This window comes from Spea bombifrons, chromosome 4 (assembly GCF_027358695.1).
Source record: "Spea bombifrons isolate aSpeBom1 chromosome 4, aSpeBom1.2.pri, whole genome shotgun sequence".
Taxonomy (NCBI): Eukaryota; Metazoa; Chordata; class Amphibia; order Anura; family Pelobatidae; genus Spea; species Spea bombifrons.
In genome coordinates this window covers 10,923,315-10,950,832 of record NC_071090.1, presented here as the reverse complement: position 1 = coordinate 10,950,832, position 27,518 = coordinate 10,923,315, and the positions used below count along the sequence as shown (strand labels likewise).

General features: G+C 40.0%; 3 protein-coding genes across 4 annotated transcripts in view; 2 read left to right on the top strand and 1 right to left on the bottom strand.

The window, feature by feature from the left end:
• The first annotated feature begins 322 nt into the window (after nucleotides 1–322).
• Nucleotides 323–10,053, top strand: TMCO6 (transmembrane and coiled-coil domains 6). Its single transcript, XM_053463504.1, has 13 exons — nucleotides 323–440; nucleotides 806–915; nucleotides 2,127–2,236; nucleotides 3,250–3,433; nucleotides 4,022–4,126; nucleotides 4,214–4,299; nucleotides 4,545–4,661; nucleotides 5,390–5,501; nucleotides 6,698–6,878; nucleotides 7,673–7,767; nucleotides 8,190–8,357; nucleotides 8,645–8,755; nucleotides 9,946–10,053. The coding sequence occupies exons 1-12, from the start codon at nucleotides 359–361 to the stop codon at nucleotides 8,753–8,755; spliced, it is 1,461 nt and encodes a 486-aa protein (XP_053319479.1). The 5' UTR covers nucleotides 323–358; the 3' UTR covers nucleotides 9,946–10,053.
• NDUFA2 (NADH:ubiquinone oxidoreductase subunit A2) lies at nucleotides 10,020–13,059 on the bottom strand. The gene is made up of 3 exons (XM_053463505.1): nucleotides 12,900–13,059; nucleotides 10,619–10,725; nucleotides 10,020–10,184 (listed from the first exon to the last, which is right to left on the bottom strand). Exons 1-3 carry the CDS (start codon nucleotides 13,001–13,003, stop codon nucleotides 10,093–10,095), a joined length of 303 nt encoding a protein of 100 aa, XP_053319480.1. The 5' UTR covers nucleotides 13,004–13,059; the 3' UTR covers nucleotides 10,020–10,092.
• A 290-nt stretch (nucleotides 13,060–13,349) lies between these two features.
• Nucleotides 13,350–27,518, top strand: part of IK (IK cytokine) — an 80,521-nt gene continuing 66,352 nt past the window's right edge. For both annotated transcript variants that reach the window (XM_053464158.1, XM_053464157.1), the window contains exons 1-19: nucleotides 13,350–13,417; nucleotides 14,799–14,865; nucleotides 15,540–15,632; nucleotides 16,033–16,092; nucleotides 16,377–16,544; nucleotides 16,642–16,756; nucleotides 16,931–17,001; nucleotides 19,053–19,099; nucleotides 19,363–19,526; nucleotides 19,638–19,746; nucleotides 20,594–20,633; nucleotides 21,773–22,016; nucleotides 22,550–22,568; nucleotides 23,952–24,030; nucleotides 24,825–24,905; nucleotides 25,237–25,294; nucleotides 25,858–25,946; nucleotides 26,273–26,381; nucleotides 27,203–27,237. In XM_053464158.1, coding sequence (XP_053320133.1) covers nucleotides 13,402–13,417; nucleotides 14,799–14,865; nucleotides 15,540–15,632; nucleotides 16,033–16,092; nucleotides 16,377–16,544; nucleotides 16,642–16,756; nucleotides 16,931–17,001; nucleotides 19,053–19,099; nucleotides 19,363–19,526; nucleotides 19,638–19,746; nucleotides 20,594–20,633; nucleotides 21,773–22,016; nucleotides 22,550–22,568; nucleotides 23,952–24,030; nucleotides 24,825–24,905; nucleotides 25,237–25,294; nucleotides 25,858–25,946; nucleotides 26,273–26,381; nucleotides 27,203–27,237 — 1,664 coding nt within the window. In that variant the 5' untranslated portion in view covers nucleotides 13,350–13,401. The remainder of the gene's footprint in view (nucleotides 13,418–14,798; nucleotides 14,866–15,539; nucleotides 15,633–16,032; nucleotides 16,093–16,376; nucleotides 16,545–16,641; nucleotides 16,757–16,930; nucleotides 17,002–19,052; nucleotides 19,100–19,362; nucleotides 19,527–19,637; nucleotides 19,747–20,593; nucleotides 20,634–21,772; nucleotides 22,017–22,549; nucleotides 22,569–23,951; nucleotides 24,031–24,824; nucleotides 24,906–25,236; nucleotides 25,295–25,857; nucleotides 25,947–26,272; nucleotides 26,382–27,202; nucleotides 27,238–27,518) is intronic.

Here is a 27,518-nt window from a genome sequence, read left to right as displayed (position 1 = left end):
AACGGTGGTGTGTGTGTCCTGCTGTTGAGTGTTTCACCATTGGGGGATATGCTTGAATTTCACAGGTTGCAGGATCATCCGTGTCTTCAAAAGCAAAGCCTGATCTTCTACCGTTCTTTGTAAAAGAAGCACTTGGTCAGCCATGATGGGGTCATGAAAAATATTAGGAATAGTGTAAATCATTAGCATAATCTTCCTTTAACTACACTAAATTATGACAAGGGTAGTAACCCAATGCATGGTTCACTCTTTTGTAGGATTTTTTCAGTAGTAATAATGGGGTTTCCCCCATGTTGACTTATATTTTGTTGATTTTAATCTTTAAGAAAATTTTCAGTTTGCGAGACGTCGGTTGAGAATGTGGCGTAGACGAAAAGTTGGATGCAAATCCGTACAAGGATTGGATGAATTAAGAAAACGGAGAAGGGAATATGAAACAGGTTCGGAAAGACCTGATTGCTGCTTTTCTTGTAAAACATGATAGAACTTGGGTAGTTGATGACTAGAATTCTACATGATTACCATTTGTTGTTTGATATATGATATACTTTCCAATATGTGAAAGTCTAGGTATGACCATCCAAGCAGGGACTTCAATTATACCAGTTTAAATGCCTACTGAATGTAACAGTATCCTCAAAACATTATAAAGTATGGAGTCCACAGCTGAGCAGTAATGGGGTGAAATATATCCGATTTCCACTGTGGAAATTGCATTGGGTAGCTATTTTAAATAAGGGTATAAATGTATAACATCTTTGTAAATATTTAATTATGGTAACTGCCTATAATTATCTTTTTGCAGCTCTAAGGAAGGCAAGGCGAGAGCAGCAGCTGATCAGTAAACGGCTATTGCGTGATGAACCTGACGACGATGAGCACTTTCAGGATCTTCAGTGTCTGTCTGAAGATCAGGTGTGTTGGGCTTCACTGTCCCTATTACCAAATGTGTTAAGTGAGTTGATGTTATTCTTGGGTATGCTTTGGTGGCCATTGCTATGTGTCGTAGAGTAAAGAGCCTATCATTGTTCAACAGTCCTGTAATACAATAGAGCTTTAGTGTTTCGGATTGATTAGGGTCCATCTCAAAGGGTTTGGCACGGTCTGTGAAGATATGTGTAGATAAAGAAAAAAAAAGATACAAATAGATTACCAGTGAGGGAAGAACTTATTTATGAGCTGCTGTGAACAACAAGGCTGGGCTGACCCGTTCAGACTGGCCCTTTGTACCCAATGGGAAGTCAGGAGCACAGCGAGGTTACGGTAACCCTGTAGTAAAAGCGAGGCTGCCAGTGTGTGTGTAGGTGCGTGCGATAGGGAAAGGGACCGAGTCACTTGGCTTTACTTGCCCCTGGGCCAGAAGGTATAATCCCCCCCCCCGGAAACTGTCCGTGTCTATTGAAAATGAAACAATAACTTCTACTACTGATTGTAGTAAGTGGTGCCTTTTCTGCTATGTCAATGGGGTATGACGACTTCTGAAGGACTTCATCCAGGCCTTCATGTTTTTGTTCGCTGTGATAAGGTCACCTCTGCTGCAGTGTAGGTAATTCTATTGTAGCTGAAATCTTCCAATCCCCTTTATAAACTTCTTTATTCAAGTGCACACAGGGGAGAGTCCCGTTTGCAGACTTCTCTACCCCCTCCTTAATTCTTTAACAATATATAGTCAAAAAACGCAAGTCACTGAGCATAAAAACTAGACATCTGGTGATGTAGCCTACTAAATATAATCATACTCCTGTTTAAGCTGATTTGTGAATTCCGCTATCCTACTAACAGGCACTGTTCTAGAAAGGTTAGGAAATGGACAACTTCTCCTTCGGCGTGGAGACCTTCCGATTCTTTCTCAACAAGGCACTTAGCGCTAAAAATAACATACCGCACATACACATTTAACCCATTCATACAAGACAAGGACAAGACAAGCGAGAAAAAATGGTTGCTGTAATGGTAGCTGCAAATCATAAAAATCTTCAACTTCCACAATACAAAACGGTATCATCCCTAACACTTGCTATGAAATGGGGATTCCATTGCTGTAAACTTGCTACAAGATTGATATGTGAGCATATATTTAAAAAAGCTGTAAAAAATAGTTACACAGTTCCATTTTGTTCTATTAGATTGACCATATCATCAAAGATCTCAGACATGGACCAGCAGAGAGGCTAGAGTCTCTTATCACTCTTCGACGATACCTTCAGAGTAATGATGTGCGGCTTATGTTTATCAGGTGAATTTGATAATTTCTGTATTATCTATAGGTGCTAGACGTTAAGATTCTCTGACTTGTCCCTGTGGGAGGTGTATAACAGAACATTACTATCAAACAACTAAGGATTTAAGATGTTAGTTTAGCTTCATTCTTCTCCTTCATTCTTTCACTCTTCTCATACATGTGTTTAAAATAACTGAGCAATCACATCGAGCGTGGGACTGGCGTTTAAAGTCCGATTCTCCTGCCAAACGTTAGTTGGTTAAGTCTCCATCAGATGGTACTGCGGTGGTAGGAATGCACAAAGTTGTTTTAAAACTTGGCCAGTTACCATAAACATTTTTTAAAAACGAAATGCTGCGAAGCCTAGGAGGACATCCTTCTCCTACCACTCCTGATGGTAGTCTCCTGTGTTTACGTGTACATGTGAGACATCCATTAATAGAAAGATCCCTTAAAGAAAAATGAACTGATCAGCTTAATGTCGTTGTGTCTTGATTCCTTTACGAAACGGTATATATGTGACTGCAGCTTTGAGCTAAAGGACTAGTTTGAAGTGAATGTCCAGAACTTCTACTGCAACTCTGGTTGCCTGCCAGTCACTGATGATTTGGCTTATGAGTGTCATAGAAAGAACATCCATGATCGATCTCTTCCCTCCTCTGTAGTTAACCTCCCTAACAGACATGTTCTTCAAAGCCGGAGGATGAGCAAATCCATAAAATCCATAAAATTATTGGGCGTGACTGTATCATGTCTTCTCCAAACTACTGTAACTGAAACATGCAGTAAATTGTTACCTCTGTATGGTGCTAGCTACACCATGGTGGTCAGGTTTTTATTGATGCAGGACATTGATCATCTACATATTAAGAGAAATCCTTAGAAGTTTGCCTGTACCGCCTTTCTTAGAAACCTAGAACTCTGCTGCAGATAAGAACCATTTGCCCCATCCAGTCTTCCTTTTTTTTTTGCTGTAAGGACTTAAATCCACTATTGCTCACTTTTATAACGTGTCGTCTTGTTTTCAGGGTAGAGGGCAGCATGCAGGTTCTGATAGGACTGTTCACCTGCTCCTTTGCTGAAGTTCAGATGGAAGCTGCTAGGTGTTTGCATGAACTCTCCCAATCCGATGATCCATCGGTCTCAAAAGCATGCCTGCCGGCAACCTCATACCTCCTAACCTATCTATCTGGAAATAATCCAGATTTTACGGTATAATTTTCTTTTTGGATCATTTCCCTTTTTTACTGCTGAGTTAGCGCGTAACATGAGCATGTCAGTTTGTATACTGTATTCAAAATTCTCCCCAAAGATATAACAGGTTTGATAGCAGTAGTATTTTTTTCTTACAGTAAATGTAGGAGGCTCCATAAGGAGAAATGTCTTTTGCGAGATAGAATTGCAAGGACGATGCAGTCCTGCATGCGAGCGTCTGAAACCTGGGAAAGCTTTGTAACTGTTCCTGTATAAAACATTTTTCTTTATTAAGATGTTACACACACTTCAGATATTGGCAATCGTTAACCCGTGTTTCTTTTCTTTGTATTTGGAGAAAATTCTAACCAATAAGATCAAAGAATTCATTGCAAGGGTCCGCTGTTTATTATCGGGCAATTCTGCTGAGCAAAGCAAAATTAATGGAGATCGATTCATTCACTGCTGCTCTTAAGCATTAAAGCCAAGGGCATAGTCATGGATCACTGTTAGTCTATTGAAACTAAGACCAAGAAATGACTTAATTGCAGTAGAATACGCCATTGCCTTTTGAACGCGAAAGATACAAATGTTTTCTCGTTACAGGAGCTATGCTTGTATACGTTGGGTAATATTATAGTAGAAGGCGACGCAACAAGAAACCAGCTGCTCTTACAAGGACTGATCCCTGCCCTATCACTATGCGCTCAGGTAGGATATACAGTGCTCTCTACGCTGGGCTTGATTTGTGCATTCAGTTAAAGCGTAACACGTTCCGAATATTCTGTCGTTCTCTAGTCCCCTCACACGGCTGTATTGGAAGCCCTTGGCTATGCTCTGTCTCAGCTGCTGCAATCAAAAGAAGCTTCTGAAAAAATAATTCCGTAAGTAGCCTGCTGTCTGGAGGTCTGGTTGTTTAAAGCTCTGCAATAAGCGCTGAGCTTAGTGAGCAGTGCCAACTCGACCCAAGAATAGGCTCAGTAGGTATACATATGTACACATATGTGTCTGTATATTATTATAGATAGTGAGCTAATGAAAATGTTGTAATTTAAACTAATTTTCCTCAGCGTAGCGTTCTGCAATAATGGGCATTAGTGTACATTTTGTTCTTCTTTTCTTTAAACAGACTTGTTCTCGAATCTGGTCTGGTTCAAGAGATATTCAGACTTCTGCGTCTGGATTCTGAAGAGCGCGTTGGTGCAGCAGTTGAGTTTGCATGGTGTCTTCACTACATTGTTTGCAGGTACAGCTGGATTTATTGTAAATTTTTTTAGGGTTATTTAGATTTATATTTTCCAGGTCTGGCATCACTTAAGGTGTTTTATGCGCATCTTTCCTGTCATCTCAAGTAGCAAGTGATAAGATCGTACATTCTTCTAATGCATACAACAATAGCCTTTAGAGATCATCTACAAATGTGCCGTTTCTCTGTGACACTCTTATGACCAATGCCTCAGGGGACAGCAATTAAAAACACCTGGAGCAGCTGTATGACATCTCCCTTATGCAACAGAAAAAAAAAGACTAACATATATAAGAAGTTAATATCAAGAGTTAAATTACGTATTCATTGTTGGCGTAAAATGTAGTACCGGGAATGATCTGGATTGTGACGGGTCAGAATTCTGATAAATCTACCATTGGTGTTGTATGGGTATGCCAGCGAGCCCACAGTAGAGTAATGATCTATTATATTTTCTGTGTATACACTTTAGACACTATATAATATAATATATATATCTTTAACTCCTGGAGCAGAAGGTAAGCTCTCCTTATGGGTTGTATGCTCATCCTCCTTTCCAAACATGAACATATTACAAAGACACAAGTCTGCAGCCCCCTTAGCAGGCGTATTTGTCATTTTTATCTCTATAGAGATAAAAGTTTGGAACAAAGCCTTCTAATGAAGCCTTCCCATCTGTATGATGCCGTTTTAACAGCTATTACATGATCGATGTCTTTGTGTTGCAGCCAGGTGAACAATACACTCTTAATTTCACAAGGCATCGTGCCCAAACTTTCACTCCTTCTGTCTGATCTCTCAGCGATTGTTTCTAAAAGTACAGCTTTGGATATGGAACTGGTGAGTAAACCGGGAGGGATCACCGTGACGTTTTTATTTTGTGTGTATATTCTATTTCACCCATAGAAGCATAGAATTCGGCAGCAGGTTAAGAACCATCTAGCGTACCAATTACCTTCCTGGTCTTCGATTGATATGCCTATCCCATGCATGATTAACCCCTTCACGACCAATTGCTCATGATGTAATGCATAAGTGACAATGCCCGTACATGTCGGCATTCATCTGAACCAAATTTATGTTGGTCTCGTCGGACCACAGGACATGGTTCCGGTAATCCATGTCCTTAGTCTGCTTGTGTTCAGCAAACTGTTTGCGGGCTTTCTTGTGCATCATCTTTAGAAAGGCTTCCTTCTGGGACGCCAGCCATGCAGACCAATTTGATGCAGTGTGCGGCGTATGGTCTGAGCACTGACAGGCTGACCCCCCACCCCTTCAACGTCTGCAGCAATGCTGGCAGCACTCATACGTCTATTTCCCAAAGACAGCCTCTGGATATGATGCTGAGCACGTGCGCTCAACTTCTTTGGTTGACCGTGGCGAGGCCTGTTCTGAGTGGAACCTGTCCCGTGAAACCGCTGTATGGTGTTGTCCACCGTGCTGCAGCTCAAGTTTCAGGGTCTTGGCAATCTTTTTATAGCCTAGGCCATCTTTGTCGAGGAACAATTCTTTTATTCAGATCCTCAGAGAGTTTTTTGCCATGAGGTGCCATGTTGAACTTCCAGTGACCAGTATGAGAGAGTGTGAGAGCGATAACACCAAATTTAACACATCTGCTCCCCATTCACACCTGAGACCTTGTAACACTAAAGAGTCACATGACACCGGGGAGGGAAAATGGCTAATTGGGCCCAATTTGGACATTTCCACTTTTGTTGCCAAGGTTTAGACATTAATGGCTGTGTATTGAGTTATTTTGAGGGGACTGCAAATTCACACTGTTACACAGGCTGTACACTCACTACTTTACATTGTAGCAGAGTGTCATTTCTTCAGTGTTGTCACATGAAGTTACAAAAATGTGAGAGTGTACTCACTTTTGTGAGATACTGTATAACTTGTGTGGGTATGCTAAATGGGTGAGGACCGGAAAAAAACAGCCTGGTCCTTGAGGGGTTAAAATTGCTGCATTTCACAATAATCATTGTTTCTGCTTTACTAGGAAACAGAACCTTTTACTATTTCTTTTTTTGTAGCTTATTTGCCCTTTGGTTCGTTGTGTGGGAAACCTGCTGGCAGAAGTTGACTCAATGGGCAACAGACTTCAGATTCATGATGGCCGCTTGCTGGCGGCATTGTTTGTGTTTATGAGGCGGTACCGAGCAGAGCACCCCTTCTTGCTACCTGAATGTCTGTGGGCTCTGAACAATCTAACAGGTAAAACTTGCCCATTCATAACAAATACTCAAGTTAGAGTTAAAACAGCTCTCCAGCAAACTTTCTTTTTAATAATTTTACCCCATAATAGACAAAATGTCACCCCAATTCCTCTCTAATAATCACCTGTCTCTGGAGAGAAGACATTTGCATCACCTTTCCTGCAGATTCAGATCCAGAATTGTCAATGAGGTTACTGGTGTCCCAAAACACAAAGCTAGTTGGACATACAGCCGCTGGGAGATTTTGCCAATTATACAGTATGACTTTCGAAAAAGCAAGGTGACCAGATTCCTCCTTAAGCCTTAACACGTGAAAATCATTAGTACGCTCCATCAGCGAAAGGAACCATCTTGTCAGCTCGTAGTAAAGGGGTTGCTTGCAGGTCCCATGTCCATGCTCTTCAGAATGCCTTGTTGTGCCCTGTTGGTTTTTGCAGGGAACGAAGGGCTTTAAACACAGTTTAAACACTGGATTTATGCAGTGTTATCACCTGAATATGCGCCTGTCCATCTTGGTGTACTTTATCCTTACTTTACCCTGACTGTTTTGCTTCTCCGTCTGTTGGTCGCATTAAGGATGCCTGTACACTGATGTAATAGCGCCACCCTCTGTCCAAAAATTACCATTACATTTGAGGTTTGCTTTTTAAATATTTGCACATACTTGTGCACCAACCCACCAAGTTATATTGGATTGGTTCCCGATTTGTAAGATTATTAAAACCACAGTGCTCCTCGAATGTGTATCGAAAGGCTTCAGTTTGTAATAGGATTTTTTTTTTTTTTTTGCAGCGGAGGATCCTGTTGTGTCTTCTGCGGTGCTTCATTATAACCTGCTGCCTGCGTTGCTAGAACTTCTATTCCATTCTACAGAGGTCACTCTGCTGGTATGTGAAGAACTTTTCAGATTTAAGCGGGAGTTGAATTGACCAGGCCCCGGGAACCATATTGCATAATTAGATTTAGAAATTCTGGGGAATGCATTAAATAGAGAGTTATACACAAGGATGTTTCATTGGTTGCAATGGTGCTTCCTCCATATTGATCATACAGTCCTTTGTCTTTCCTTTATCTTAAACGGGATGTTCCCGACCTGTAGAGCTGACACTCTTGAACTACTGGAACCATTTTTAGACGTAATTCTCATCAATATGTTTATATATTTTTTTCTGCATTAAGCAGTGCGAGTTAATATTAATATGGGAAATTAAATTGCTATAGTATAGAAGTTTTGCAGCGTATTTAACTTCTTGCAGGACTTGGTGAATGAGTGAGATTTTTAGAAGTACATTTTTTTCAATGTCTCTAGGTTCTAACCGTTCTGTGCAATATAGCAGACTTGGGGCCTGCTTACAGTCAACATCTCAGGCAAAAAAATATCCTTCCTTGTGTGGTTAGAGCACTTGGAGGAACAGATGTGCGGGTGACCCACAGAAGCCTGGAAATCATGGTCATCCTCTTTAAAAACTGTCCTGATGTAAGTATGCCTTTTAAGTGAATAGTAGCAATAGTCTGGTAATATTATGATAACAGAACTAAAGATATAATGCATACGATGGTTTGTAAGGAAAAGCCAAAGATCTTATATGCTGTCAGTTTCCTTTTTAGTTACAGTTTTTATAATATAATCAAATGAAACCATTCATCTGGTGGTCCAGAGTTCTGGACTTCTATGTGTTCAATTTAATGGAGCCTAGGACTTAAAAAAAAATAAACAAAAAAATGGTTTGAAATAAAACTTTAGTGATATACTCTTTATTTTAGATTGTAGAAGAATTCATCAGTCTCTTTGGTGTGCAAATTCTTGAGCCCTATAAAGACCATCTTGAACTTCAGCAGCAAGTACAAACCATCTGGAACCGGTGTCAGTCTTAGGTTAGTGGTTTCCCATTTAAAGAAGTTTATCTGTTTGGTTTTCTCAATCAAGTTTTAATAAACATTTTTAGAATTTGTTTCCCCCGAAATGCTCCCTTTATTCCTAAATGCAATACAATTTCAAGTCTTTACTCGTTTAGCAGTGGCTTGTATTGCATTTAACTTTCACTTGTTTTCTTTATTTCACTCTTCGAACATTTGATATGGCGTTTCAGCTTTGTTTCCTTTCCCAAAGAGCTCCAATATTGATATTAATAATGATTAAGCTCAGTCCCTCATAGCAGATGTTGTTTTTTGGGGGGTGAAGACTAGGGGTGCTTCGATATGTCGGTTGCCGAAAAGGGCATTAGCGACAAAGTGCCATAATAATAATAATAAAAAACCGGCCGAAAATAGTCCCCAGGGGCCAGGCTGATTACCTGTGCGTAGCTTGCACATCGTGCGAGCAGTGTCTCTTGGACCGGCCAGGAAAAGCAGGGACCCAGCGGGGTCACGTGAATGCACATCACCTGACTCTGCTCCGTTCCTTCTTCCCTTGTCAAATTTTGGTGTGTCAACCACACTTTTAATAAAACACACCTAAAATTATATATAATTTGTCCAATTTTTCCAGTTTTTTTAAGGTAGGGAGGTCATTTCCTGTTCCGGCTAAGTGAATCCAGAATTTTCATTTCAATGCATCCCTAAGAACACTGCTCGGCGTTTATTCTGCTAGGGAGTAAGCTTCTTACCTAGCCCTGGTTAACATCATGTGGATCTCGTAGATTACAAGAGCAGGTCCTCTGTTCCTTCCGTATCAGTAATATCTTAAGGCAAACTTTTCAACCCCCGGCATTAAGTCTCCCACTTAACTCAAGCAGGGGTGGCCAGATTCCCGACGGCGGCTCTGATCCTTGCTTCCTCTATGTCCTGTAAATCCTAGCCTCCTGGTAGCAATTTCTTGTCGCCATGGTGACCTGGGCTTTGCCAAGACCTTTTAATGTTGTCAAATTATATATTGTCAATTTTAACTGCCCCCCTCTTGCAGTAGTGTTGCTTTGTGTTGTCACTTTATAAAAGTAATATTAAGGCCACTACCTACACCTCCATGTTCACTGAATTGTCCAACATAACGTATTTGCTTTTGGTGGGGGTTCCAATTGTACAACTTTTACACTTACTCTCTATGCAACTTCTGATTCATATTGTAGGTAAAAGACACTGAATATCCAGCTACGGAATGAATCGGCATGGTGCGGCTGACTAAGCTAATTAAGGACCTTACTTTTTTATTGTTTTTAAAGATAAATGTTTATTTTTCTAATAAAATTAAGTTACATGGTGTGGTTTTACAATATTTATGGTTTACTTGAAGCTACAGTTTCCAGAGCCTTTGCAACTTGATCTGCTGTGAGGTTGTTGAGTGGAACATTTGCTTCTCTTCCAAATGCTGCGGGGGAAAAGACAAATGCAATACTTGGTTAAGTACAGCAAAATGCATATACAAAAAACCCAATATATATATTATTAGTCCCTTGTACACACTTTCAGTATATTCTAAGATTGGTACAGGTAGACCAGGGTCTGATCTGCTGACTGTTAGATGAAACTGAAAGCCAGCTCGTGCTCAAAGAATTGTCACGCCACTTAAGTTTACCAGAAGAAAAAAAAAGGCACTATGGCACAAGCGTTCCGATCTTCATGGTGCCTCCACCGAATACAATGAAAGGCTGAGATCGCCTGGTGAAATGCTATGGAAGGTGGCGTTGGATAGTCACCACCTTTTTGAACCCATCCCCCTAACAGCACCCAAAAACTATGCCAGATTGAACAACTGCACTTCTTGTGTAGGTACTCGTGTGAGATGCAAAAATGAAATCTTACCGTATCTGGCCCATAGCTTGGGTTGAATTCCAGAGCATTCTCTTATCAAGATGGGAAACTCTGGATTGGCTTTCTTCAATTCGACGTAATTCTGTTCAATAAAGTCTCTGGGAGAAAGAAAAGGAAATAATTTGTTGAAACAAAATCTGAATTTTCAAAGGCTTCTACAAATTTGTGGCTAAAATTAAGGCAAAACCCCATAACTCAGAAGAAATCAATTTCAGGCTGTTAGTGTTATAAGTAAAATGAGAATGAAATATCAGTCTGGACCTGATCGAATCCCCGCAATGTCGCTGAAGCTCAGTGTGCCGGCAATTGCTGAACCTGTCACAACCCCGATCGACGACTCCTTGGTGACTGGATGCGTCCCCCAACTTCTGGAGGACTGCAAGGAGCGGTAGCTACCCATCAAAGCTTTGGTATCCAACTACCATCCGATATCATTGCTCCCCGTATTGGCCAAAATCTTGGGGAAATGTGTTCACACCGTTATGCGAGTGCCAACAAACTAACCCCAGACCTATCGGGCATCCAGTAAGAGGGCGCTTGTAGTCAAGCAATTAGAAAAGTATGCAATGGCATCCAAGCTGGCATGGAACAAGGAAACCTAACCAAAGCTATGTTTCCTTGATTTTGCCAAGACCTTTGACGCCGTAGACCATGGCATCCTACTGTAAAAACTCAGGTATTGGCGATCATGTGCAGATCAACCGCAACGTGTGCCCATCACTGGAAGCATCTTCTTACTCCCTCTCCAGAATAAAAATATGGCTGAAGAAGCGACTAACTTACGCAATATGTGGAAACCTTTGTATAGCGAGGGCACTGAGATATTTATGAGATGCCACCCTTGTTGAATTTATCTTCTTGAATTTCTGCGATACCAGCTTTTTGGAAGAGGGCGTCTATTTCAGCCGGGACTAGAAGTTATGGGTTCAGCGGGGCGATGCCAGAGAGGAGATCCTCACCGCTCGGTATTAGAACTTCAACACCCAACATAACCAGAACAATCTCAGAGGAGATCCAAGGATGCTCAGGTCGCTTGCACACAGGATCGGGTTCATTGGACTTCATTGCGCTAAGACTAAAGGTTTAATTCATTAAAGGCTGGAGAGTCTCCACACAGCAAACTATGACTTATTAAAGGGCCAACATCATTTTTTATTATTATTTTTTTATTAGCCATTCCTGTTCCTTATCATACCAGCCAGGCACTCTGACTACTAAAAGTCTATGGAGGAACAGACTATCAGCATTGCCATAAAGAGTCATCTCAGTGTGGTGATTGTGCAGGGAAAGCCACGAAAATATTTCATGACCGATAATGGCGGCTGCCGGGTCGGCAGATAAAGGACGTTTATTGGAAGAAAATGATACAAAACAAATTTTTTGGCACTAACCTATATTATTGTATACAGTGATACATTTCTTCCTTCCATTCATCGTCCCCTTTAAATAAGGGATATTTCTAGAGCGCCATCCCTGACTGAACGATACAATACGAAGAGCCCGCTCAGACATTCATTCACACTCTACACGATGAATGAAACACTCGAAGCTGCAGCTGCCCTGCCAAACCCAGCCTTAACAATAAATAAACCTCAAGGTGCCGGCCCTTCCACGTCACGTAGCAATATTCCTTCAGATTAAAAAGTTTGCTGGGGATCATGGCAGCGACTCCCTGCATACACCTTTACATTTACTAAAAAGGGCCGTGATCATTTTGCTTTAAACAGGTCAGTGTGGCAAAACCCGGACTTTATTCACAGGAGAATTCAGCTTCTTTCCTATACACTATGAAGGGCCAGCCACTGAGCTTCTGCTGCAGGAAGACCTTGGCTGGCCCTGTGTAATGTATAATTCAATCAGCAAATATTCAAATCCTCTTTAGAATTATGCATTATACAGGGCCGGCTCTGCCCTTCTTCCTAGGGAAACTTTCCAGTGAGGACCCTAAATGATGAATAACTCTCCGTTTAGCGAATAAGCCCCTCTGTCCGCGTACATACCTGCCAGCTACCCTATGACTGCAGCATAGTGTTCCTCATAGAGAGAAAATTGGGTTTAAATAACCGAGACAGCATTAAACACAAAAGAAGGGGATGGTGACCCTCGATCGTAAATATAATCAAATACTGCTTATAATAAACCCGACGTATCCCGGACACACAGGCACAGCACAGACTGCGCTTACAATGTCACACAGGTGACCCGCTGTAACACGGGACCCGCGTTATATTTACCCCCGCAGTACTCGGTTAGAAGCTGACCCTGTTCATACCTCACTCCCTGGCTGCCCGGCGACTTCTGGCACAAATGGATCCTTATTTCCTTTAAATTCTTGCTCAGCTTCGAGCCAACACTTCGCACTGCGGCGGCAGCCATGTCTCCTCAGCTCACACGGCCAACCAAGGTCCAATCCTAAAGCTAATAGGATAGTGGTTGACAGAGAAGCAGCCAATCAACGCTTTCTAAATAAGTGCGGGTCCGTCCAATTGCAAGGCACGTACAGACGCAAACTATGTAGCGCACGGGGTTTTTCTGATTTGTTGACGGCTGTGGAGTTGTAAACAAAAAAGATCTAAACACGACGTGCAACATGTCTCTACTGCTGAGGCATTTTCGTGAACACACAAATGCGTATGTTTAACCCTGGGCGTCGGATACATGGCGTACCGTATATGCGACTCTAGGTATTAAAGCTCAGGGGCCAGATTTAGCAAGCATTGTGGGTAAGTCCTGGTCAGTTCCGTTTTCCGGGTTCTGTATTTTTGGCTGCGAAAATGCCTGAGAGAGAAAGTAAGTATAATAAACATATTTTGCTTTGTTTTGGATTGTTTCCCTGGCTCGATTAGATGTTTGTATACTTAGTGCGCTGCTTACTTAAAATTACCATGCATATCTGTCATGGGTATACTACGTGTAGAGCAAGGATCTAAAGGCCTGGAATGTGTATATCGTACGGACACCACAACTGCAGTAATTCTGCGGGAACAGTGATATTCTGTTACTTTCTTCTGTGACTGAAAATTACGCTTTTTTTTCAGAAATAAGGAGGGCGAACGCATATCTGGACGTTTATATATGTTGCTGGATGCCTGGAGCTAATTTATGGTTGCCTCCTATAATAATTCGAATCATATATTTTAATTGCCCCCTTTTCCAAGTTTTTGTGAGTTGAGGGACAAGTATTATAACAGGGAAAAGGTGGGCCGAATGGTTCTTATGCGCAGTCAAATGTATTTATAAATAAAGTTATATAAAATATAAGTGTCAGCGTTAATTGCCTCAAGCCACACTTACATATAATATGTATAAAGTGGTTGAGTGTGTATATATATACATATATACGTGTGTGTATATATATATATATATACGTATATATATATATACGTGTGTATATATATATATATACGTATATATATATACGTGTATATACGTATATATACGGGTATATACGTATATATACGTATATACGTATATATACACGTGTGTATATATATATATACATATATATATATATATATATACATATATATATATATATACATGTGTGTGTGTATATATATATATGTATATATATATGTGTGTGTGTGTATATATATATATACTAAAAATAATTAAAATACAACACGATAACGCAACCTAAAAATTATACACATTCAGGTTCCTGGGTTGCTGCTAGAATAATAATGACCAATAAATACATAAAACAAAAAATTTTCAGCGCATACCCAGTGGACACCATTCAAAAAACACCTAAGGCATAAAGTTGACGTAGTGGCCGGCTAAGCGATATATGGCCATATAATGTGACTAAATCCCTGATATTTATTCCTTAGGTGTTTTTTGTATGGCGTTCGCCGGGTATGGGCTGAATTATTCCTTTGTTTTGTGTATTTATTGGTCGTTATCCTATTATTTTCCCTCTTTGGTCATTTTCCAAATATTGAGAGAGAGAGAGAGACCATTGCCGGTATGATACGATATCAGTAATATATTAATGCATGTTAAAAATGCAAACAGATTTAAAGTTATTTTTTAGATTTCAGCTGCCTTTGTACGTCTATTCCATGACTGCTTTGAGACACCTATGTGCTTGGAGGTTGTTTGTTTATTGGATTTTTTATTTTAATGCAAATGAGGTATAGATAAAGATTTCTTTTGTTTTCATTTATAGCTGAGATGTTTTCCAATCCTCTGGCCCCAGATGGCCATGAAGTGGATGATCTTCACTCGCTTCAGCAGTAAGTCACGCACAATATGTTATGCCCTCGTTTGATACATAGGCTGATGCATCCCTCTTTATATATATATATATATATATATATATATATATATATATATATATATATATATATATATATATATATATATATTTTTTTATTACTCTGTTACTTATTAAAGTAGGGTTATTTTGGTTGATGTGGGGAAAAGAGGTTTATTGTGGTGAAATGGGATTTTGGCTTCTTTTTAGGAGTTTTCACTTTTTGGGGTAATATTAGATAAAACAATTTATTTTGCCATGTTCTGTATCAGCAGATGTTATAATTAGATGCATTGACTTTGCACCTTTTCAGTGTGTCTCATAGTTGTTTTTATTTATATTTTTAATAACTTATTTTAGCTTTGAATTATTATGTTTTACCTGTCTTTAGTTACCTGTCTTTAGTTAACGAAATACTCGCAGGATCTTCTCTCCCTTACGCCTTTTAATTAATTTTTTTTTATTATTTCTGCCTTACAACAGAGCAGTAAGTGGTACCCACTCAAACGTTTTCTTTTTTTAATTGGTTCTATGGAGTTGCAAAACAGTGTTGGTCCCACTACAACTATTACCAATTTACTGCCAAAATGTGTACTGTTCATACGTTTTAAGGTACTGCTATGAATTGTTTGTTAAAACCAATCATTATTTCAGGTCAAAACTGACAAATGATGACTTCCGCAAGCTGCTTATGACACCTCGTTCAACTCCTTCTTCAGCTCCACCAACAAAGTCTCGCCACCATGAGTAAGCTGAAATAAACTTTTTAAAAGCAAATATCATTCATAAGGTGTTTTATGCTGTAAACGTCCTTTTTAAGAGAGTTCAGGTACTGAATATAAATGCTGCTGATGCACTCTGATCAGACTGTGATGTACTTGTCACAGATTATGGCACAAATGCACAGTTTCTCTGTCAGGGAACAGCTATTAGAATTAAATTATCATTGTACAGAATAAAGGTGGCAAAGGTGGCTTTGCTGATTCTGCTATTTTTTACTCGCATTTTTCCTAGACGTAGAATTGAGTTGTTCGGAGTGACAGTCCGACAGCTGTTAAAGGAAGTTTATATGTCCTGCTTTGATGACTTAAAGTAGATTGAATTGAAATTATTTGTGTGTTTTTAAATATACCTTCTCACCTTCTAGGATGCCCCGAGAATACAATGAGGATGAAGATCCAGCTGCTCGTAGAAGGAAGAAAAAGAGGTAAATGACTGGGGTTTCTCTCTTAACAAAGCTCCCAACGTGCTGCGCTGCCTAGTAAAAGTAGGGATCCATAGGAAACATTATAGTGTGTATTAATGCTGCCCTGCTTTTGGGTTGTAAATTGCGAGTGTAGAATTGTAGTGTTTGCTGGACCACTGATGCAGATTTATTAATCTGCGTAATATAGAATGAGCACAGTGGCTTTACATGGGTAAGGAAAGCTATCCTCAGTGCACAAGTTTGTGTATTTTGCTACATCTAAAGTATTTGGGTTTCCTTCATAGTTACTATGCTAAATTACGTCAGCAAGAAATTGAACGTGAACGAGAACTGGCTGAGAAATACAGAGACAGAGCCAAGGAACGACGAGATGGCGTGAACAAGGACTATGAAGAAACTGAACTCATCAGCACAACGGCCAACTACAGAGCTGTGGGGCCCACTGCTGAGGCGTAAGTCCCTTAGAGCACCCTCCAAAAGAGCTAATTTCCTGTCAAATAACCGTTGGGTAATCCTGGTATAAACTTATCTTGGTATTTTTTAAAACAGGGATAAATCTGCAGCAGAGAAAAGGCGTCAGCTGATCCAGGAGTCCAAGTTCTTGGGTGGTGACATGGAGCACACTCACTTGGTGAAAGGTCTGGATTTTGCCCTTTTGCAAAAGGTAGGCAAAGTTATTGATAAATGAACTCTGTTTTAAATGTGAAAACGCTTATGGAATTAGTTCATGTAGGTGACAGCTTTCTGGTCTATTCCGGATGGGTGTTGTATCCAAGATACAGGCAACTAATTGTACATTGTCTGCTCTGAAAATAAAAAGTGTGTGTTTTGTTGATAGGTCCGTGCTGAGATTGCCAACAAAGAAAAAGAAGAAGATGATATTATGGAAAAACCACAGAAAGAAACCAAGTAGGTTGAAAAAACAGGGAATGTCATATAAGTAGTGTAAATCGTAATTGTTATGACTTGTGATGTTCTTGTGTATCCAAACCTAACATATATACACAGTGATCTAGGGCTGCAACAACTAATCGATAAAATCGATAATAATCGATAATGAAATTCGTTGGCAACGAATTTCATTATCGATTAGTTGAATCGATTATTATCGATTATAAAATGAGGGTTTTTTCAGAGCAAACGCTCTGAAAAATCCCCCTCATTATATAATCCGTTTAGTCTGACTCACCGTCTCACAGCAGCAGCTCCTACTTACTCCCCCTCCCTGTAATCGCTGTGACAACTGGCCCCGCCCCTTCCTTCTCCAGGCCAGAACCACATGGCTGTGACACTCATCTAACTGTAAGTATATGTACATATATATATATATATATATATATATATATATATATATATATAATGTGTATGTGTGTGTGTATATATATATATATATATATATATATATATATATATATATATATATATGTATGTAATATATATATATATATTTGGGCTACTGAAAGTTAGGGGAGGTGGGGGTTAATTTAGGGGCAGTTATGGTTAGTGGGGTGTTTAGGGTTAATTTAGGGGCAGTTATGGTTAATTGGGTGTTTAGGGTTAATTTAGGGGCAGTTATGTTAATAGGGTGTTTAGGGTTAATTTAGGAGCAGCTGTGGTTAATGGGGTGTTTGGGGTTAATTTGAGGCAGTTGTGGTTAATGGTGTGTTTAGGGTTAATTTAGGGGATGCTGTGGTTGATGGGGTCTTTAGGGTTAATTTAGGGGATGCTGTGGTTAAGGGGGTGTAAGGGTTAATTTAGGGGCAGTTATGGTTAATGGGGAGTTTAGGGTTAATTTAGGGGAATCTAAATCCTGGGGGCAGTGAAGTGACATATCTGGGGGTATAAGGCATATACAGTATATAAGGCATATGTGGGGAGGGCAGTGTGGCATGTCTGGGGAGGACGGAGTGGTGTATCAGGGTGTATAAGGCATATCTGGGGGTAGAGAAGTGGCATGTCTGGGAGGCAGGGTGGCATGTCTGGGGAGGATGGAGTGGGGTATCAGGGGATATAAGGCGTATCAGGCACAGTGGCAGATGTGGGAGGCAGCGTGGAGTGGCAGATGTGGGAGGCAGCGTGGCATTTGTGGGAGGCATTGTGGAGTGGCAGATGTGGGAGGCAGCATGGCGTGGCATATGTGGGGAGGGCATGGTGGCATGTCTGGGGAGGATGGAGTGGTGTTTCAGGGGGTATAAGGCGTATCAGGCACAGTGGCATGTGGGGGGTAGAGTGGAGTGGCAGATGTGGGAGGCAGCGTGGCGTGGCAGATGTGGGAGGCAGCGTGGAGTGGTATATGTGGGAGGCAGCGTGGAGTGCTGTGGTAGGCAGCGTGGCATATGTGGGGGGGCAGCATGGCATGTCTGGGAGGCAGCGTAGCAAGCCTGGGCTCAAATGTGCATATATTGGGGGGCTGGTTGGGAAATAAAGACAAGAAATGTATTATCAAAGTTTTTTTATTCTGCTGTTTGTATTTAACATCATTTGTTTAGTAAATTATTTTAAATAAATGAAAAATTTACATTTATTTTTTTTATCCGATTAATCGATTAATCGAAAAAATAATCGGCCAACTAATCGATTATTAAAATAATCGTTAGTTGCAGCCCTACAGTGATCCATACTTGACAAAGCGGAGCCCTGGCAAAGTGGCCAAGGATTATAGAGATACAGTTAACCATAGTGATATTACTTGTTTGGCTTGTTCACACATTGCCGAAACTAACTGATTAAATAGACCATTAAATGATGTGGTATTTTAAATACTGCTAGAAGCCCATGTTCCTCGACACTAAAACTCAAAAAAGGGCTTTAGGTAGTAGTGCAAAGTCTTTAAACGGGATCAGCCCAGAGGCCAATTCTGTCCTCCTTGCCAACCTTCCCTTCATATGACAAGTGTGTTTGTTTTTTTTTTGTGTATCTTCCCATCTGCTTTAATATTAAATACTTTCTTCTTTCTGCAGGAAAGATGAGGATCCTGAAAACAAGATAGAATTTAAGACACGACTTGGTAAGTGAATTGCTTCCTGTACATGTGACTTCTGTATATTGGCTGGTAGTTTATTTCTATAATTACACCTAGAAAGAATGTTGAAACTTGTTATAACACCCTGGTCTTTCAATTCTCATTGCAGATACTACTCACATTTGATCAGGGAGCATTGTGAACATTTCTGTTCCTTACATATCAGATACATCCGGTTTAGCTGCGTACACTTAGTTCTCTATTTTTTATTTTTTTGTCCCCTAACCATTATATTCGTCTCACAACAGGTCGCAATGTTTATCGTATGCTGTTTAAAAGCAAAGCATATGAAAGAAATGAGCTGTTCCTGCCTGGAAGGATGGCATACGTGGTGGATCTAGATGACGAGTATGCCGATACCGATATTCCAACCACACTGATCCGCAGCAAAGCAGATTGTCCGACCATGGAGGTAATGTACAAATAAAGGAAGAATATATTGCAGATGCTATGAAAAAGTCAAGTTTTATTGCACTTTAGGTTTTTTATGTTTTTTTGTTTGTTTTTTTTTTTACTTTTACAGGCTCAAACTACACTTACAACCAATGACATTGTTATCAGTAAACTGACCCAAATCCTGTCTTACCTGAGACAAGGAACTCGTAACAAGAAGCTGAAAAAGAAAGACAAAGGTATAATATAGTTTTAAGCGGGAAAAATCCATATTTTTTCATTTTTATTAATCAAGATGTTTATCTCCTGGACCTTAATTAATTTAATAGGCTTTGATATTATGCCATTCAGACAGAACCAGTATCAATATTTATTGATACAAACTAGTCAAATCTCTGTGTTTGGCATGGCTGGAATAAAAAAAAAATTGTAGTGTGTCATAAAACCTTTCGGATTTAAACATGGCAATGAAGATTGAATATTAGAATTTTATATTTATTTAGAAAACCACTGAAAATAATAGAATTTAAAAAACCAAAGCGAGCTAAGTGGTGTCATTATGATACCACTAGCATAATAACATGTTTGAGAATGTTTGTAATCGGGATGTTCCCAAACATAAATTTTGATTATTGTTCAACAGGAGCACCTACCTAGAGTGTAGAATAAATTCTAAGAAAGTGGCAAACAGGATTTCTAATTTTTGGTTTGTTTTAGGTTCTTTACATGCTAGCAATAACTATTTTTTTTTTTGCGTGTTTCTGTGATTTCAAATGAAAGCCCCATGGCTTCTGGAATAAAAGTGAGTAATTTCTGTGGGTGCATCGAACACGGAAAAGGCGAATCTTAATTAAACCCACATCTGGAAAAAAGGGCAATGTAGCTCTGAGACGTAGGATGCCAAAAAACAGTCATCTTGGAACCAGGTGTGCCGACCGAGTCAGGATTCACCTTGGGCTTCAGTTGTTATCTAGTTATTAGGATTTTATCTGTCATTCTCATAACCCACTTAATCTAAGACACACAGCTTCTTGCAGTGACATAAAGCAGAAAAGTCTTACAATGTTTCTTTTTTTTCTTTTTCAGGAAAGATGGATGAAAAGAAACCTCCTGAAGCAGATTTGAGGTATGTTTTGTTTTTGCCCTAGATATTATTGAGTTCTAATTTCTAGTGCTTAAAATGTTGTGTGGCAGTATGTTGTATTATGCATGTGGTGCTTATTATTGTTTTTGAATAATATTTCTGAATTATGTTTTTGGTTTTGTGATATGGAGTGTTTTTGAATGGATAACGATAACCTGTTCATTCACATTAGATGGAGTGGCTCAACTCCATGCAGTCTCTTTCAGTCTTAAATTTAAAGTAAATGTGTCCCTATGTAAAAATATATATATATTGATGATATTTATTCACAAAACTAAGCTTGGATGAGTCCATATTCATTAAAAGAAGATTTGGTAGTAGCGTTTGCAGGAGAGTTGCATTTTCAATTCCAATACATGACTACACTTTTTTCAAATACCGCCTGCCCATTGGATTATGCATTATACAGGGCGAGCTCAGTCCTTCTCTCTGGTGAAATTTGCCGTTGACTCCGCTATTCATGATGAAGGCCCATCCTGAACAAGGTCCGGCTGCAAGAAGAGCTTGGTTGGCCCTATATGATGTGTAGTTAAATCGGTCTTGTCACCCATTCAGTTATGCATTATGGAGGGCCAGCTCAGCCCTACTAGGTGGAGGAATCTGCCAGCATTGACTCTTCATAATGAAAAGTTGGACAAGAGAGTTGAAACCACAGCTCTGCAGAATAGCTTCTATTGTGCTATGATGAGATAAAATGCTCCAACCCCCGGACACTGTAAAGTATTGTAAGGAGCCCAGCTGCCTCTGCTGAATATTGCATGCAGGGATCTGTTTAGACCCCAGTGTGCATGTGTAAAGCCTTCCCGTTGGCAGCACTTTCCTGCCACTAATTGGCTGTTTAAGTTGTCAATCGGTTAAAGGACATACTTCCGTTGATTTTATCGGAACTACGTATTGTCACTGATTGACAACTTAAGCAACCAGTCGGCGTCGAGAAATTTTGGATCATGGAGAAGCATGGAATATTTTCCAACATGGCTCTAACTTCTGTGTCAGGTGAATGGTTTATTTTTTATTATGCCGCCGCCTTTAGTTGGGGTGTCAAGGAAACAAAATTGTCCCTTTTTTAAGGAATAACTGCGCTGCTTCACAGAAATGGCTTAACATTTTTTTTTTTCAAGCATCTTTGATGAAATTGGAGACTATATCCCAAGCACAACAAAAGCGCCACGAGAAAAGGAGCGAGAGAAGCACAGAGAGAAGGAACGAGAGAGGGACAGGGAGCGACCAAGAGAGAGGGAACGAGACAGGGAACATGAAAGAGACAGAGAGCGTGACCGAGAGAGAGGTCGAGAGCGAGAGCGCGAACGTGATGAAGAGAAGAGGAGGCACAGCTACTTTGAAAAACCTAAAGCTGATGATGAGGTGAATATAATTCAGCTACAGCTTTATTTACATTGAATTTCCTGATTCAGCCAATTGTTGCACAAAAAAGACATTTGATAGATCCTTTCCTCTCTACATAGCTAAATATGTGAAATACAAAAATATGGCATGTGTTTGCATAGCATAAAAAATATATGGGAAAAAATTGTAATAACCCCAACTTTTGGCCCTGCATGCTCCTTATGGTGTAAAACATCAGAAGTTTTAGTTAAAACAATGCAGCTCATGGATACAGGGTTTAGGTTAGCATTGCACAATAAATCTGTGAACTGACGCTGGAAAAAAGTGTTCACATTGCACAATGTTGGCCTATAAAATAATAATGCATAGTGAAGATTGGGAAGATTTGGATTTTGTTTCCTCCTACCTGCAGACTCCCTGTTTAGTGAATACATCCCACAGTTTTCTGCTTAGGGCATTGTAGGGTTAAACACATCACTACTATGGCATGTAGTATAACTGCTTTTTGTTTGCGTGACATGTTTCTAACTTGTTTTTGTATTGTTTTTCAGGCATTAGATATCGACAAAGGTGAGTTAAAATATGTAATTTTTTAAATTATATTATTATATGTCAGGGCTCGACAAATCCCAGGCGCCAGGTCGCCACGGCGACTCCGAATTCTGTCTTGGCGCCTAGGAGTTTGTCAGCCTCTTTACGGCCACAAAAAAATGCCCCCGCATCACCACACGGGGGCGCTGCTGCTGCTGTCTGATAAGGAGTCTGGGCAGACAGCGTAGCCACTGAGAGCCCGCCCCCGAGCCTGAGATCACTCCCACGGAGTGATCCTGTAGACTGAAACCGCGATTGCAGGAAAATCTGCAATAGGGTTTCAGCTGCCACAGGCAGCTTCAGGAAAGGGGGCTCAGTGTTGATTGGGTCCCCACACAAGTGTGGGGACCTGACACAACATCCCCCTGCTGCCTGATCGCGCCATGAGAGTGACAGGGCAGCGTTAACCCCTTCAATGCCGGCATTTTAGGGGTTAATTCCCGTTTTGTACGGGGCTCTGCTGCTGGTGGTCTGCCTGGAAGCCCAGGCAGACCAGCAACAGCAAAAACGAGCCCCCACAAGCCCTTTGATGATTCCTGTAGGCATGGAAGCCTACAGCAGTCATCTGAGAGACTCCCCGCTGCAATGGCTGGTCTATAGACCAGCAATTGCGTCCCAGCTGCCAGAGGCAGCTTCAGGGACGGGGAGAGGGTTCTTCGGTCTCCACATGAGTGTGGAGGCCAGCCCCAACACCCCCCCTGCTGCCTGATCGCTCCCTGAGAGCGACAGTGCAGCGTTAACGCCTTCAATGCCACAATTGTGTATAACACATTCGTGGCATTGCAGGGGTTAACATTTGTCCCCACAAGCTTGTGGGGACTAAATATCAGTCAATGCTGTGCTCCAATGGAGCATCAGCATTGAAAGCGTTAACTATATATATATATATATATATATATATATATATATATATATATATATATATATATATATATATATATATATATATATATATATATATATATATATATATATATATATATATATATATAATTAAAAAAAACAACAAACAGCACTGACCTGAAAGTCCAGGGTGCTTCCAGGTCAAATGCTGTGAGTTTAGTAAGTGGGCTGATGATCAGATCACTCCTAACACTGTTAGTTTAAAAAAAAATCCTGGCTCCTAACTTTTTTAGCTGGCGCCTAGATTCACAACAAATTTGTCAAGCCCTGTTATATGTGCATAAGAGCTGCAGAAACTCATGTGTGGCGTGATTCACAATAACTGTGGCGTTGTCATTCTTTTGCTCCCTAAATCATTTAGAAGACACCCTATGTACATTCATAAAAAAATGTTTCAAAAGTGCAATAAACAAAGGATATAAGAACTTTTTCAACAGATTTGAATTTATTCCTTTACAGGCCCTGCATCTGCAAAAGAGCTTCTAAAATCCATCAATGATAATTTTGCGAATGCATCTGGATGGGACGGCATTGAAAGATATCCTTTTTGTTTCTGGCAGGGAATCTCAATTTTGGGATTTTTCTACCCTGTGGGATGTTTTATTGCAGTCTGTTGTCACACACACGTTATAAATACACACCTAGGTATTGGCTGTATGTGGAAACCTAAGATTGAGGTGTCATTGTGGCTTTAATTTCTCCAATTTCCCATCCTTCCAGTCACATATCCTGGACTAGCCCCAGGCTGGGAGGTGGGTGCATGGGGTAGATCAAGTGCACGCCAACCCCGGATACAAGGTTAACTTTTTTAGTCCAATTTGAGAGAGGCTCTTTTGTTGTGGTAAAAGCTATGGGGCAGGGCTTTACCCAGACTCTTTATGTGATTTTATGAAACCGATTAAGGCGTTTGGAAGAAAAATAAAACATTTCATTTACACATTTGAATTTGTACACATAGTCTTTTTCTATACACAATTGTGATTTTTTTTTTAAGCCTACAGAACACTGTGATCCACACACATCCAAATTGTTGAGCTCCTTGCAAAGAGGATTTGGGACCCAAAACAGTGAGCAATTGGTATTCACATTCAGGCTTTGAGATGGCCTGCCTTCCTGGATTATTCTGTACATGTGCTGGAGGAAAGGCAAAGACATTTTATGAATTGGCTGCATCCCATTCCCTTTGCAGTGGTCATATATTTACTAAAGACATTACTTTCAGACACTCAAATCGCTAAGGAAAGGCTAATCTAAAATATTCAACCTAAGTCTACATTTGCGTTGTAAATTATAAAACCACATTACATTATTTATTCTTTAACTACTTGAAACCTTGAGGAAACATGAAGATAAGAAGCAAGTGGGTGATTTCTTTGGAATGTGGAACAGCTACGCGGAATGTTACCCCGCAACGTAAGTATTCTTATATGTAAAATTAAGGGGACATTTGATTTTTCTTTTTTTTTTTTTCTTTTTTTTTATCATTCCCACCCCTTCGCACACAAAAAATGTACTGAGGTTGACAATGTGATAAATTGCATTTATTGAGTATCTTAATTACTGGTATTGACATCTACATATTTAAGGCGGGGTCATAGAAACTAATGGAATGTTTTAGATGTGGCTTTTTTGCCCAAAACTACCCCAGTGTCTTGTTTACTAGCTTGAGATCCTTGTATTAATAAGAGGAAATAAACACTAAATGCATTTAAATAATAAAAAGCTTAAATTTACTTCTTTACAGCATGGATGACATGGCGGTTGACAGTGATGAAGAAGTGGATTACAGTAAAATGGATCAGGTATGCTTGTTTCTTCGAATGCCTCTCAGAGTAAAAAGTTTAATCTAGAGTTATGCATAGAATATGGACGCTGAATTGGGGCTGATATATTGTATATTACAAATTAGGTGGATGTGGTGCAAAGTTTGGAAGGGGACTCATTGTATTGCTGAATTACATTTTTTTGTTTATGCAAAAAACCAAAATGTTCCTATTCGCTTCCTAATTATGCTTAGACTCCTTTATCAATAATGCTTTTCTTGGGGAGCTTGTTTTTTTACCTCAAGGTATAATGGCTGTAGATATATAGCTGCTACAGAGGTAAACCCCAATCATCATCATAAAGTAAACCCCAATCATCCACCAAAGATAAGTGTTAATATGCATTTTCTAAAAGGTTAAAAAGTAAAATACCTTGGTGGCAAGCAGGGCCTCTCCACTGCGGTCTGATGATTCTGCTTGAAGCAGCCCATCACCCTCAGGAAAGAGTTGAATTTAGAGGCCGCTCTTCATGTTGACTTCAGTTATTTTAAATTATGTATACTATAGAACCGGTGTACTATTTTGTGTTTGTATCCCTACAGGGTAATAAGAAAGGCCCGCTGGGAAGATGGGATTTTGACACACAGGAGGAATACAGTGAATATATGAACAACAAAGAGGCTTTACCCAAGTGAGTATGTGGGTGTTAAAAACCTTGCGGCACACCAGTATAATTAAAGTAGTCCTTTAAAACAAAAATGTTTTTGGGTTTTTTTTGTTCCAGAATTTTTCTGTAAAAACTTATCATGAAAACAGTCCCTAATTTATCTCCAAAGGTGTATGTCAGCTCTGGGTTTCAGATGGCTCATGGCCAGCTAGGCTACTTTTGGGGTTGTCTGTAATAAGGAATTCTGGTCCAGTCTCCAAAATTACTTGTTTTGGATATCCTTGGGCTTTTTAAAATGTGTTTTACTTATTATCTTTAATACTTTGCGTGCTTTTGTACACCCATTTCAGAGCTGCTTTCCAGTATGGCATTAAAATGTCAGAAGGCCGTAAAACCAGACGTTTCAAGGAGACCAATGAAAAAGCAGAGCTGGACAGACAGTGGAAAAAGATCAGTGCGGTATGTTTCTAAAATCAATGTTGAAATTGGGGTAAATTTGTAGTCATTGAAATGACCTGACCAGGAATCCCTCGTCGCCCCTTTCTCCTCTCTCATTACCATCTTCCCTCCTCTCCCTCAACGTTACAATGTCTGACCCATGCTCGAACTCTGTTAAGATCACAGTAGTCCCAGAAAGACTGAGGGGGAAAATACTTTGTCGCTGTGGGACCTGAAATGCTAAGAAGGACAGGGAACAATCTGAGGGCAATTAGTGCAATATATGACAGCTTACATTAAGCCCCAGCCTGACAGACTGTTCCTCTGGTGACAAAGCTATTCTCTCAATAATTTCACTTGATCGGCCATTCCCTTTTGGCAGACATCACCACTGACGTCAACCAGAGGGTAATCAGTGGGCAGGATATCCCCTGAAAGGTATGGCTAGACCCTGCTGGGATATGCGATCGCTCCCGGTAATAGCTGATCACACACATTGCAATTCTCAATGCAAGCCTATGGAGACCTGCTTGGTGATTATCGGTGCGATCAACGTTTAGGGGTTGCAGGGAAGACAATGAGAACTGTATTGTCTTTGCAAATCATAGATTGATGCTAGAATGCATTGCTGGAAGTTACATAACTCCAGAACAGTGAACCTAATTCAGACTGAAAGTTCATTAGTGTTCAGGGTGGTAGTATACATTTTGTAGCAGTTGGGAGAATTGCTTTTTATCATTTTTATCAAGTGCTGTTCATTCCAATACCTGTGAGAAGCATTATGACAGCTTATCGTCTTTTTTTTTTTTTTTTTTTTTTTTTTACTTTCCTGTGTTCTGTAGATTATTGAGAAAAGAAAGAAGTTGGAGGCTGATGGGTAAGGAGAATATATGAATATCTTAAGCCATCTTTTAGTTTATATTTAAGTTAAATTTTACTGTGGGCTCTGTGGCCATGATGTCTCAATACATTTCAATGTAAAATGTTTATGTTGGCACAATTAGTCTCTATTGTAAACATTTTTAGTCAAAGGTTGGTGCTATTTATTGGGCCAGCACAGAAAAAGAAGTCAAGTTGCATAAGATTTTAATGACCGCGGAGGTCTCTTCACATTACTTCAATGGGGGGGGGGATAAAACAGCTCTCCGTTTTTTCCTT